Here is a 14,927-nt window from a genome sequence, read left to right on the forward strand (position 1 = left end):
CACATGCTCATAATAAAATATGTTTTGCACCACAAAAGGTGTCGTCACACATCGTAATAAAGTCGTCATGGAACTTGCCCGAGTTCACCACTGTTGGTATTCACCACTTGGTCGGCCGTTCGAGACAGTGCAACTTCCTGGTGGTAAACTCGGGGAAATGCCCAAATGTACGAGGATCTGCGGAACGCGCGTTAAACCCACCGCGGAGATGTGGACCTGATCATGGCTGCTGCACAAGTGGCGTCAAACGGTAAGAAACGGTCCGTTTTAGCAAAAAGCAGCCAACATCTGAAAACGGGGAAGTCTGGAGCTGTTGTTGGCGGAGCTAGCGTTGACGTTTCACCCGGAGGAGTAGGAGATGATGGGACCGTTCATGGCATGAATAATGTAGATCTCCATCCTCAAGATGCGAACATCGCCAGCACAGCTCGTCGTGCTGCTCTAAACAGAAATCCTAACCTGCAAAGAGAAAGAGAGTGCGATCAAGAAAGTGGCGACGATAGCAGATCGGCGTCTGTTTCGGATTCAGTCGCTAATGTGACTAGAATGGATCATACGGGAATGCTTGGTAATCATAAAGTCAAACATCTCGGCGGTGTTGGCGGAGAGCCGCCGCCTCCTCCGTCTCACCACCACACTCCCCCACAGCAGCATCCGTCGCAACAACCATTCAATCAGTTTATTCAGCATCATCAACGCCAACTTCATAACAATATAATAAACAACCAACAGTCGACACAAGGAGAGAGTGGAAATCGCCAACATGGAGGAAAGGAAAACATATTGGGGAACAACCAAGTCGAGCGCCATGATCAACAATCGCTGAATAAAAGTGAGGAGGAGGAGGAAGAGCAGCGGTTCAACACGGAGGAGCGGATGGACGGCGGCAGGTACGAGCAGCATGCCAGCCTGGGATCATCCACGAACAACAACAACCCGTCTCAAAGTGGGAACAGCTCCGTTACAGAGTTTAATCATTATTATGGGAATGGAAGAGGAGGAGGAGGGCCTTGCTTTGATGATCAACATGGCGGACAACAAAGCCCAGGGACTGGGGTAGTAATGCATTCGGTACAGAACACTAGTATGGATCAAGTTCAGAACTCCCACGACGGCGGGTACAACAACAGCAGCCCGTACAGCCACTACCCGAACTATCGACCCGGCTACGGTCATAGTGGATATGGAGGTAATAACGTTCTGATGAGTCCCTCTCGACAAGCACACGACCTGGTGGGCCCAGGCAGCAGCAGCAACACTAACCACAGCAAGGCGGCTATGGCTGCTGCTGCTGCTGCTTCTCCTGGTGGTGCTAATAATGCTGGAGGATTCCAGAGGTTCCCAGGGCAAAGCCCACAACAGCATCCATCGGGGGCGACCCCGACTTTGAATCAGCTTTTGACATCTCCGAGTCCTATGATGCGGGGTTATGGAAGTGGCTATCAAGAGTACAACCATCCATCTGTACAACAACAACAACAGTCTAGCAGCATCGGGCTGACTACTAAAGACATGCAGGGCTCCCAGTTTGCCCCAGCAGCTGCTCATCATGGCTGGGGAGGACAACAAAGAAATCACCACCCTGCAATGAGCCCGGGGGGGAACAACAACGGACAGGGAAGTGGCAGATCTCAGGTAAACAATTAGTAATTGCAGGTCACACACACGTTGTACTTTTAATAAACCGATCAGACTTGTGTTTCAGGAGAGGGGCCACAGCTAACAGGAAGCTAGACGAGTTAGCGTCTCTATGCTAACGTGGCTGTGGCTAACTGTAGCCACCAAGCTAATGCTTCTCATCAGTGTAGTTAGAGCTGCTGGCCATCACTTGTACATTTTAGCTTCACATCCAGTGCGCATACTATATAGGTTGTGTCCACAACTATGGCTTCTACGCACCATCCGTGTAACTGAAAAACGAATGGTTGTACTTGGTAATGCTACCTGGCTAACGGTAGTTATTCATGTTTGTGTCCAAGGTGACTTGTCCGTGTCCGTTTTTAGCTTGCTATGCTAAGCTAACATTATAGCGAGCTAACCCGAGTGTTCCCGCAGCTGCGTCCAACAAGAGGCCCGAACAAAAGCTGTACTAGTACTACTAGTGTGTGTTCTAAGTCTAACTTCTAATGCAGACCAATAATGTCAAGTGAACCAAAGTTGTAGACGCCGGAGATGCGCTTTACTGAACTTGACTTTTACCTGTGGCATCTTCCGTGACAACAAATCCATCACGTGGCTCTGCGGGACCCTGATGTAAACAAGACTAAAGTCTTTCTCTGGTCTGCATCCCCTTAACAATTGTGTGTATTGAGCCGTACTGTACCCATTCTGCAATCTAATAAAGTTATCAATCAATCAAGACATCACATATCCTCACTAGATGGGAACTTGATGTGTCGGGACTTTTCAATCCCCTTTGTCATTGTTCTAGATGTGGGGGGTGGAGATGATGACTTTGTTATGTCAACAGTGTTTAATTACACCTCTCACACTGACACATACGGTGACTTGTTTTGATCCCGTCCGTGACACGGTTTTACTTTTCTGGCAGGGAGCCCCGTTGATTGTGGCGTAATCTCCACAGTGAGTAGAACCCTGACCTTCACACACACATGCAGATTAGCCACGTGGCTGTAAACAAGCAGCCAAATATACCAGCCTAAAACATGTAACTCCCACAGGAGGCCATAGACTTCCCTGGGTCTACTTCAGATACCAGTCTAAAACATGTAACTCCCACAGGAGGCCATAGACTTCCCTGGGTCTACTTCAGATACCAGTCTAAAACATGTAATTCCCACAGGAGGCCATAGACTTCTCTCTGGGTCTACTTCAGATACCAGCCTAAAACATGTAACTCCCACAGGAGGCCATAGACTTCTCTCTGGGTCTACTTCAGATACCAGCCTAAAACATGTAACTCCCACAGGAGGCCATAGACTTCTCTCTGGGTCTACTTCAGATACCAGCCTAAAACATGTAACTCCCACAGGAGGCCATAGACTTCCCTGGGTCTACTTCAGATACCAGTCTAAAACATGTAACTCCCACAGGAGGCCATAGACTTCTCTCTGGGTCTACTTCAGATACCAGTCTAAAACATGTAACTCCCACAGGAGGCCATAGACTTCTCTCTGGGTCTACTTCAGATACCAGTCTAAAACATGTAACTCCCACGGGAGGCCATAGACTTCTCTCTGGGTCTACTTCAGATACCAGCCTAAAACATGTAACTCCCACAGGAGGCCATAGACTTCTCTCTGGGTCTACTTCAGATACCAGCCTAAAACATGTAACTCCCACAGGAGGCCATAGACTTCTCTCTGGGTCTACTTCAGATACCAGTCTAAAACATGTAACTCCCACGGGAGGCCATAGACTTCTCTCTGGGTCTACTTCAGATACCAGCCTAAAACATGTAATTCCCACAGGAGGCCATAGACTTCTCTCTGGGTCTACTTCAGATACCAGCCTAAAACATGTAATTCCCACAGGAGGCCATAGACTTCTCTCTGGGTCTACTTCAGATACCAGCCTAAAACATGTAATTCCCACAGGAGGCCATAGACTTCCCTGGGTCTACTTCAGATACCAGCCTAAAACATGTAACTCCCACAGGAGGCCATAGACTTCTCTCTGGGTCTACTTCAGATACCAGCCTAAAACATGTAATTCCCACAGGAGGCCATATACTTCTCTCTGGGTCTACTTCAGATACCAGTCTAAAACATGTAACTCCCACAGGAGGCCATAGACTTCTCTCTGGGTCTACTTCAAATACAAGCATCTGAACATCACTTGTTATTGGTCAACAAATGGAATACATGCATAGTGGGATTTAGCCTAATAATTTGGCACACTCCCATTATGCATGTGTTCCACATCTGTGTAGACCTACATTGAGCATAGGTCAGATAGATGTAATATAATATTGTAATTTTAACAATGGCATTCAGAGGAAAATGCTGATGACTCTTATCTTAACATTGTGAATCAGGGCCAGCAGCTCAGTTTTTCCTGCTTAATTAACATTTTATTGTGATCGTGGGACAGTTTAATAGTGATTCATGAACATCCACAACTCTCTCAAAAAATTGAGAACAACGATTTCTAGGGCTGCTCTGTTCTCAGTGAATAGACATGTTTGTGGACACTGGACGGCTGGATGATTTGTGGGCACTGGACGGCCTGATGATTAGTGGACGGTGTGATTTTTAAGGGGACTGTGACCGGTTGGACCACAATGAGATGAAGCTCGTCTGAAGGCCAAAATAAAGATTTTTTTATAAACTCACAAAGTTATACAGAAATCCATTAATTGTTAAGTCTGGTATGTCAAATTTCTGGAGCAATGTAGCCTTATGGTTGACTGTGTTGACGGGTGGATATTTGGGTGAAAATATATGTGGGGAACGTCTGCCACAGAGAACCCCACAGCTATTATTATTAATTTCTTTCTTCTCCATTTTTGTACATTTAGTATGTTTTAGCCACTTCCCTGTGTAATAAAATTAATAACAAAAGACGCAGTCCTCCAAAAATGGGGACTGGCGACCTGTAGTGACTGTCTTAACTAGGGATGCACCGAATGGGAAATTCTTGGCCGAAACCGATACCGAAAATAGAAAACAGTTGGCCGAAAGCCGAAAGGCCGAAAATGATTCATAGAATAGAATTTTTTTTTTACCAATGTTGTGGAACATTATGATTATGGAAAAATATATGATTATGGCAAAACTTAACTTGAATAATAAATAATCACTATTATGGGTCCATAAAACATTTATTCAGCACTTCTGAATGCATACAGTACATTAATTCCATCTTTTCTCTGGCTGCGCAGCGGACATCTGTGCTCTACTGAGCGCACCTTTCTAGTCCCCAGCTGAATGTGCTCGCTTGACTCGGCACAGTAGACGCGCAACAGACAGACAGCGTCAATGTGAGAAACACTATCCCCCCCCCTCTCGCTCTGAATAATATGCATATTAGATCACTCAGTGATTAACCGCGACAGGCATATAGTAAATAAGGATATAAAAGCATGTTAAAGATGCATTTATTGGACGCGTTGCGCGCAGAGTTTACATAGAAACAGCGCGACTCCCGACAGCGCGACATCATCACAACAACATGCGTTAGGTTACAGGTTGTTTCTGTTTCGGGTGACATATTTTCGGTGAAAAAACTCTTTCGGCCAAGAGCCGAAAGGCCGTTTTCGGCCACCGAAATTTCGGTGCATCCCTAGTCTTAACTCCGAGCCAACGGAGCAGATCTAGAAAGGGTCTCGCGACAGTGTCTCAGATAATTCTTGGTTTTCTGGTTTCTAGCTTTGTTGTGAGAGTCATGAACAACGTGTTTAATATTAAATTGAACCATCCAAGATCAAAAGAAAGTGTATTCTGTTGGGTGGTGTTGTCCATTTTATATCTGATGGGTCTTTATGCTAAGTCAAATGGTGTATAAAAAGTATTACACATGATTCACCAGTGTTCTTTTTTCTTATTTTCTCTGTTTCCAATCAGTTCGTTGCTTTTCTGGCCTGAAGTCCAGGGTCAAGCTGAGGAGACACAATAGCTTTGGCTTATAAATAGTCCTGCATTGTGTCCAGGCTGTTGGCATCTTTTCACTTCTCACTGTGCTCAGAGTGCAGTTGTTTGCGGCGCAGCGACGTTAGATGTTGCTCCCTCATATTTTTTACGGCAGCCTGGCTTGACTTGATTGTGACCACATTACTAAGTGGCCATATTAGCCCACATGTTACTGCTAATGTTGTCAAAATTGGTGGCTGAGATTAACAAATTGTTGGTATTGGACAAAAACAACAGGACGAAATTCAGTTTTAGTTCAAAATGTCATTAATCTTACGCGGCTGGGTGGCGCAGCGGACATTGCGCTCGTCACCAACGCAAGAGACACCGGGTTCAACTCCGGCTGTCAGCGTTGCCTCCGGCTTGGGCCAGCCGTCATACTAACTCAATTGGCAGAGTTAGGGGGTGGAAGTCGATGGGTGGTAATCTGGACGTTGTGGACAGCGACTCCTACAGGTCGGTTGGGCACGCCTGCACAGCGGAGACAGGAAATGGCGGGGGTAGTGTGAGCCTCCCACACGTTACACCTCGCCAATGAGAGTCCACGCTGGCAGGTGAAAAGATGTGACAGGCTCCCTCCTTGTGTACCGGAGGGGACGCTTGAAGCCTTTTTACAACGCATCCGCGTTTCCGGGTTCACGTTTTACGCTCTGATTGGCCAGGTCATATGAGCGCCAATCGTGGGACGGCAAGTTTCTACACTGGTTAAGCTTAGGCACTCTTCGAAGTTGGTTAAGGTTAGAGTTTGTCTTAGAGCGTGACGGCAAGTTCTTTCGCCGGTTAAGCTTAGGCACTCTTTCGAAGTTGGTTAAGGTTAGAGTTTGTCTTAGAGCATGGCGATAGAACGCCAGGTAGTTTGCAGGCTGTTCGCCGCGGAAATGGGCAAACACGCTATTGGGCGCACGTGTCACATGACCTGGCCAATCAGCGCCGGAAACGCGGATGCGTTGTAAAAAAGCCACACGCGGAGGGGACACGTGATGCAAGGCTTCTATCCTCTCTACAACCGGCCAGTGGGGGGCACATATGCGAGCAACGTTCAAGACGGGAGGGAAGAATTGGCACAATGGAATTGGGATGGGAGAAAAAGAGGAAGTGGATAAAAAAAAGTGTCATTAATCTATTTTTATTATGTGGTAGCCGATATTATCCTAGTTTGTTTACTACCAAAGGCTCTTCTGCTATGTGAACACTTTATATATTTCAGGAGAGATGAGTGTGGTTAAAGGGGAACTCCAACATTTTGGGAAATTAGCTTATTTAACATCTTCCCTGGAGTTAGACAAGAAGATGCATACCTTTTTTGTCTCTGTGCGTGCATTTTAGCTTTGGGAATAGACGCTCCGTTAGCATAGCTTACCTTCATCACTGGAAGTGAGGCAGGACAGTAGCTTTACAGTGCCTTACAGTGTATTGCAAGGTCTGACATTGACCAAATTTGATATGCATGACCTTGGTGGGCTCTAGGTCAACTCCTGAAAAGGGGGTCAATGTCAGACTTTGCAATCAAAAGTTAGGGGGCTAATAACCCTTGCCATAATTTCAGTGCGCCCCCTAACTTTTGATTGCAAGGTCTGACATTGACCCCCTTTTCAGGAGTTGACCTAGAGCCCACCAAGGTCATGCATATCAAATTTGGTCAATGTCAGACCTTGCAATACACTGTAAGGCACTGTAAGGCTACAGTCCTGCCTCACTTCCAGTGATGAAGCTAAGCTATGCTAACGGAGCGTCTATTCCCAAAGCTAAAATGCACGCACAGAGACAAAAAAGGTATGTATCTTCTTGTCTAACTCCAGGGAAGATGTTAAATAAGCTAATTTCCCAAAATGTTGGAGTTCCCCTTTAAAGGCTACATAAAATATGTTATTTGCCTGTTTTTTTTCCTACATGGGGATGGAGAGAACTTTGCTTCTTTCAAAAGCACCAGGGTGGGGAAACAGAATTTCTTCTTTTTGCTCTACCTGCAATGGAATCTTGAAAATTTCACCAGTCTAAAATAGTTTTTCCTTGCCAAAATGGGTGCTTGCCTTGAATAGATCTTCTATAGATTTCAGACCACCGGCAACAATTACCAGCATTTGGCTGCTGCTGGTGTTAATTTCCCTTCTTGAATAGCACCTGTCTGTTCTTCTCATGGCAATTTAGACTTTTTTTCTCTCTTTGAGGTTGTTTTTAAATATAGGGATTATGGCCAACTGCTGTGATTGAAAAACTGAAATTAAGACAAAACGGTTCCCATGATTGAGCTAATTAGAGGCTCTTTAGTGTGGCTAATCGGTTTCAATGGCCGTGTTCATTGTTCTTCATAGCTTTTAGAGTAAGATCACTGGAAATCTGGCAGTCAAACTGAAAGGAAGAAATAAAGAAAGGACTTAAAGGAACATGCCAACATTATGGGAAATGCACTTACCGTCTTCTCCAGAGTCAGACAAGAAGATGGATACCAATTTCCTCTCTGCATTTAGTAGAAAGCTATCTGGCTGCAAGCTAGCCTAGTTTAGCACAAATTAATGGAAACGGGATCAGCTAGCCTAGCTGTTGGCTAGAAACACCTCTCCTGGAGATTTAAGCTAGGCTAGCTGATCCATATCCGCTTCCATTCATTTGTGCTAAGCTCGGCTATTTTGCAGCCGGATGGCTTTCTACTGAATGCAGAGAGGAAATTGGTATCTATCTTCTCGTCTGACTCTGGAGAAGGGAAAGGAAAAAGGAACACGCCAACATTATGGGAAATTCCTTTTTTAATACACTGATGAATTTAAACAACTTTAAATTGTATGAATGCTCTAGGCCAGGGGTGGGCAATTCATTTTTACAAGGGGTCACATGAGAAACCTGAACTGTGTTGGAGGGCCGACCCAACGATAACTTGAACTTAATTCTGCTCAATATTCATTATCTCCCATTGTAAAAAGTAGTAAATTATATATTTTGATTAGCTGCTACTGGTAATCAGAAGAATAAACATACAAATATAGAAGTAATAAACAGTGAAAACAAAAACAATCATTACACCAGTGTTTCATTTTATTTTTAACTTGTTAATCTTCACAAACACTGAAAAGGTGTTTTGCGGTATGTTAAGATATGCAATTGATCAACTTTATACAAAAAGCAAGTATAGTTATTTTTACTTGTTCAGTGAGAGAAATCCAGTCTGGCTTGGGCAGGGTACAAAATAACTACACGCCCAGCGCCATTGGCTTGTAGATTTATTGTTTGCCGGCTAGAATTTAAGGTCTGCCCGCCACCTGGCGGCTAACAAAATACACTGCATCTACCTCGGCCGGCAGGTGAGCACGGAAGCCTAGGGCGCGGGCCCGGGTGGAGCCGCCGCGGCTGTGCTCGGCGTCAATATGATGCGGCGGTGGTGAGTTGAAAGTGTGTGTGTGTCACGTGTCCGTTCTAATGTTTACAAACAATGAACCTTTAAATGTAAATGAGATGCGCTCTGCTCACAAGGTCAAGTTTGTAACATGAGACGCACATCACCCGTTACTTCACCCGTTCTTTAGCCTACAAGAAAACCCTGCAATCGCGTGTTTGATTGTGCTGATGTGCTCTGATATTTTACTATTTCGCATTTGATTTGACCAAATATGTGGAGGCATATTCCCTGCAACAGGTTCAAAGATAACTTCACATTTATTGGCAATTCATTTCCTTATATCGCTTCCTCCAGGGTTCCAACTTGTGTTGACAAAATGCAACCCTGCTCAGCTACGGAGAATCAGCGCTCTCTCTAGACTAGAAAGGTGCACTCAGTAGAGCACAGATGTCCGCCAGGGCGGCAGCCACACATAATAATAATAATAATAATAATAATAATAATAATAATAATAATAATAATAATAATAATAATAATAATAATAGATTGGATTTGTAATGCACATTTTGTTCACTGGGATCCCAAAGTGCTACACTACATGGTTAAAACAGTTAAAAAAAATAGAAATAAAATAGTTATTAGTAAAACAAATAAAATAAAATACAGAATAAAAATAAGATAAAAATAGTTAATTAAAAACATAGTATAAACAGACAATTTAAAAACAAAAGCGCAATAAAATGAAAATAAAAAGCTAACAGTCAAAGGCCTTTTTGAACAGGTAGGTTTTCAGGCCTGCCTTCTCTATCTATCCATCTACCTCTCTCTCTCTGTTCAATGATTTAAAGTGGCCAAACGTTACAATATAAATACTAATTGGATTTTTGGCTGGTAAAAAATCTGCCCGGCTGGTAGTTTTTTAAATCTACCAGCCAAATGGCTGGTAAGTCAAAAAGTTAAGTTTGTTCCCTGGGCTTGGGTTTGAACAAGTGCATTCAAATCTGGCTGAATATCTGCGGTGGATATGCAAAGGACAGTTGAGGTGATCATCAGTGATGGAGGGTCTGGATTTGTTGAACTTCATCACTGAGAGTGTCTTCTCAAACGTGCCTTTTTTCTCTGGGCATATTAGTGCTGCAGAGTACAACAAACACTCTTTAAAACTCTCCGTCAGAAAAACACTTACTTTTTCTGGCTAGTATTTTGTGGGATATGACATAACTTGTCTTGACAGCTGCTTCTCTGGGTGCGTAAAGTTTTGTAAAAAAGCCCTTGTTGGTTTTGCAGTTTAGCTAGCAAAGCATCCGACTCCCTTGCGCGCTCTTCATCAGACAAGTTCTTGTATTTCTCCTCATGTTTGGTCACGTAGTGGCGATTCAAATTGTAATCTTTGAATACGGCGACCTGCGTACCACAAACTAAGCACACTGGGTTACCTTTTGACTTCTGTAAATTAGGGATGCACCGAAAATTATCGGCCGAAAATGGTTAAAAAGGCTCTTTCGGCTTTCGGCCGAAAGGGTTTTAGCGCCGAAAATATATCACAGAATGTCAAAGAACAGGGATACGTAACGTTCGTAACCGAAAGTGTTGTTGTGATGACGTAATCAAAACGTGCAACGTGTAACGTGAGCAGCTTGGCAGCTCTTCCTGCGTTCTGCAGCCTGTGATAACTAACTCCTCTTGGGAGTTGCGCTGTTTCTATGTAAATTCCGCAACCGCGCGCAACGCATCCAATAAATGCGTCTTTAACATGCTTTATATCCTCGCCATTACTATATGCCCGTCGCGGTTAAAACATTTTGAACTAACGTTAGCGTTAAGCTAGCTAACGCTTCCATTCCTCTTTGACCCGTCTCTCATAAGCTACGTTATCCCCCGCTAAGAGTCATTGGAGATGTAGTAAATACAACAGTCCTGTGTGTGTCTTTATGCAGATCGTTATGCAGTTTTAAAGCACCTTGGCTTTGTTCTGAATGCACTTTGTTATCCTACAGAGAAAAGAAAATGCACTTTACTTTAATGCACATTTTGTTGTATGCAAAGAGAAAATGTTTAAATTGTACAATCTTTCAGCAGTCGGTCTGGAATTAATGTATGCATTCAAAAGTGCTGAATAAATGTTTTATGGGCCCATAATAGTGATTATTAATATTATTTAAGTTAAGTTTTGCCATAATCATGTCTTTTGCCATAATCAGGTAGCTGAAAAAAAAAATACGTTATATATATATTTATATTCATCATTTTCGGCATTCGGTTTTCGGCCAACTGTTTCCTATTTTCGGTATCGGTTTTGGCCAAGAATTTCCCTTCGGTGCATCCCTACTGTAAATAAATATTTAGCAGTCCATGTCTTGTTGAAAACGAGTGAGCTGACATTTGGAGGGTTAGCTGCAGGAGTATCACCTGTCTCTGTTCACGCACGCACGTCATGCAGTAGATGTATGCACGTGCGTCCAAACGTACAATAAAAAAAATACATTTTTCTAAATAAAAGCAACACACTTGTATAGCATCAATGTAGGGCTGGGCGATATGGCCTAAATAAGATATCACGATATTTTCTGACCTTGCGGCGATACACGATACACATCACAACGTTTTTCCTTTTTTCCCCAAACAATTCATTATGAGGCTTACCAAGACAGTATTTGAGTTTGCAAGCTAACATTAAAGACAAAAGACTTATATTATATATTAGATTTAGATGATTGGATTCTTAGATTATATATTTAGCATTTTAGCCTTTCGTTTTTTTAGATTATATATTAGATTAGATTTTGATTATTAGATTATATATTGTAACGATTTATTTATGTATACATTTATTATTTTAACGTCTTAAGGCTATATCTGTACTTGATGTTTGTTGTGTTGCATACTTGAAATAAACTTCAATCAAATCAAACCCCCCCCTCTTAAAAACAAAAACCTGTGTTTAACCTAGCCATCTATAAAACATCATGCTAAAACTGTGAAACGAATGTCCTACTCCCCTAAAGAAAGAAATACATACCAAACATGACTCAGTTATCCAATAGTGCTGCTGCTTTTTATTTTGTTAAAATCTTTTAGTTAATAAGACTACAATATGACTACAACGGTTTCATGACAGCTTCCTGTCCTCGCCAGAAGTGCGTAGTGTTGTCAAAAATATCGAAATATCGATACATATCAATACTGAATATTTAAAACTGTTTCGATACTCATTTCCCGAAATACCGATACTTTCTGCAGTATCGATACCAGCTGGCTTGCTTGCAGTGTTCTACCGCAAGTTGTTGACAGACAGACACGCTGCTGCAGAGCACGCTTGCCCCGCCTCCTCCTCCGCTGCAGCCCTCCCCCTCGCAGACCTGTCTTCAGTTTGTAAACAAAAGATTTTAGCTCCGAATATGGCCAGTGCAGAGCAAAAAGTGCTGTTTGGAAGTACTTTGGGTTTGAAGTAAACGACGAAGGAAAAGCTAAAGCGTTGTTACAGAGCAGTGCCAACGTTAGCTTATGCTAGCTAGCTGCCCACCTTTATAATTACTTCATGGAAACGGAGTAACGTTAAGTCGAGTTCATACTAACTACACTAGTACACGTATGAACTCGACATAACGTTACCCCGTTTCGGGAAAAGCTAAAGATGCCACGATGCCCATTTGCAAGTGTTGTTACAGAGCAGTGCCAACGATAGCTTAATGAAACTACTGTATATTTGTATGTTTATTTTACTTACTTAAAAAAAGGAAACATCAAGAAATATGTTTATGGTATTAATTCCACCATGCCATGTAGCACTATCCCTCTCCCAGTATGGTCTGGCGGCCTGCAGCTGGATACTATTGTCTCAACCAGAGCTCTCAACCAATGCAATAGAACAATTTTGAGTCGATTCGGCCAATTACGTCACACCGCTAGCACCCACCTCCTGCTGTTCTTACCACCAATCGGCAAGCGTTTATTCATTTTCTACTTCTTCCGGGCATGCCGCCATTGATCTGCTTGCGAGAACCACAGTTACCACAACAAGCTTACCGTAGCTAATACGTTAGCTGCCCGCCGACCAGCGCTCCACAGGATGACCAAACGAGGCATAATGATTTTACTGGAACGAATGTTATAATAAAACAAGCCTTTCTATACATTTGTCTGATTGAAAACTTTAACAGATTGCAGAATGGATTGGGTACAACTCTCAGGGCTCTATGAGCAACGGAAGGAACTGAGCTAGTAGTTTGGGTAAATACTATGCTTATGTTATTGAACGTGTAACACTAACTATTAGGGATGCCCCGATCGATCGGCCACCGATCGTTATCGGCCGATAATCAGTATAAATATGCGATCGGTGATCGGTGATAATGCTTTATTTTCGCAGATCGTCAAAACCGATCTCACTCGCTGTCGCTGAGTTCTGTCTCAGACACCGGGCGGTGCGGCGTCTGCTCATCCCTCCAGCCCCTCCCGCACGCATGTAAACACGGGTCTAGTAGTCTAGTGGGACGGGACACGGGAGGACGGCGTCTCCCTGAGCTAACGTTAGCTTAGCTACCGTTACAAAATGACCCAGTCAACTATTCACTTTTAGTTTAATACATGATGAGGCATTGTCTAACCGAACGGTATCTAGCCGGCCAGCTACCGATAGCTCCTGACATCAACAAACGCTCCACAAAGTCTAGTAGAGACGTGTATGATAGCTGTTAGCTCACGTTAGCGCAAGTTAGTTCACTGTTCAAAACGAAATGTCCCATTGAACTAAATAATTCACTGAGGCGTTGTATTAACGTTATATATCCGGCTAGCAGTAGCTACAGATAGCTCCTGATATCAATGTCTTATAACACTGATTCGATGCGTATTCGAGCTGAGGGCATGTTGAATGTGATATGACCACAGTAACGTTATACCAATAGGGTCCATCTGCAGCGCAGGAGAATCCTTGCCGTAGCTCGAGGCTACTCGAGTATAGTGTCCAGGTGCAGCTCCGGAGAATCCTGGCCGTAGCTGGAGGCTACTAGAGTATAGAGCCATATGAAATCCGCGTTCACGGAATCGCGGACGGAATCGCGGAATTAACCAATAAAAATGGAATCAACTGCAAAACGTGGAATATTGCAGAATTTGGCCTAATCTGGACTGAAATTTCGTTTTTGGGTGGAACGTTTGGTGTACACGCGACCGGGGAGGCGGGGACGCTACAGCGTGTTACACACAACACAGCCGCGGTGCTCAAGCGTCTGGCTGCTTGTGTTAACATCGTCAAGAAGCTAAACTATTCCACAATAAGCCCTCAATTCAGAGCAGAACAGTATCCTAATGACTTTTATGCCTCCGGTGATAAGGTGTTTTGCTAATTCTGTCAACGTTCCGTTGACTGGACACGCAAAAACACTTGCGACACTATTAGGACGTTTAGCTTCTAGCTAAATCTAGTGCACCCATCCATTTGTTTAATGCAAACGACTGCCCTTTATAAACTAAATACACTTAAATAGCTATGTAACGTTATAGGACTATCTATGGAAATGATAGCTTCTAGAAGTTCTAGCTAAATCTGGTGCACCCATCAATTTGTTTAATGCAAACGATTGTCATTATACACTGCCCTTTATAATCTAAATAAACTTAAATAGCTATGAAACGTTACATTACATAGGACTATAGATGGAAATGATAGCTTCTTGCTAAATCTAGTGCACCCATCCATTTGTTTAATGCAAACTATTGTCATTATACACTGCCCTTTATAATCTAAATAAACTTAAATAGCTATGAAACGTTACAGTACATAGGACTATAGATGGAAATGATAGCTTCTTGCTAAATCTGGTGCACTCATCCATTTGTTTAATGCAAACGTTTGCCATTATACACTGTCCTTTATAAACGAAATAAACTAAACTAAAGGTGCCTAAATTATGCATTACTATATTTCATCACAATATAATAGATATAGCTAGGTTACTGACATTGTCATTGTGATAATGTCAGTAGTAGCTAGCTGTATCTAT

General features: G+C 43.1%; 1 protein-coding gene across 1 annotated transcript in view; it reads left to right on the plus strand.

The window, feature by feature from the left end:
* Positions 1-221: 221 nt before the first annotated feature.
* Positions 222-14,927, plus strand: part of arid1b (AT-rich interactive domain 1B) — a 122,496-nt gene continuing 107,790 nt past the window's right edge. The window contains 1 exon segment of the mRNA XM_084314256.1: positions 222-1,635. Within this exon segment, the coding sequence (XP_084170382.1) occupies positions 223-1,635 (1,413 nt within the window). The 5' untranslated portion in view covers position 222.

The sequence above is a fragment of the Notolepis coatsorum genome (genome assembly GCF_963971535.1).
Source record: "Notolepis coatsorum genome assembly, chromosome: 5".
NCBI classification, from domain to species: domain Eukaryota; kingdom Metazoa; phylum Chordata; class Actinopteri; order Aulopiformes; family Paralepididae; genus Notolepis; species Notolepis coatsorum.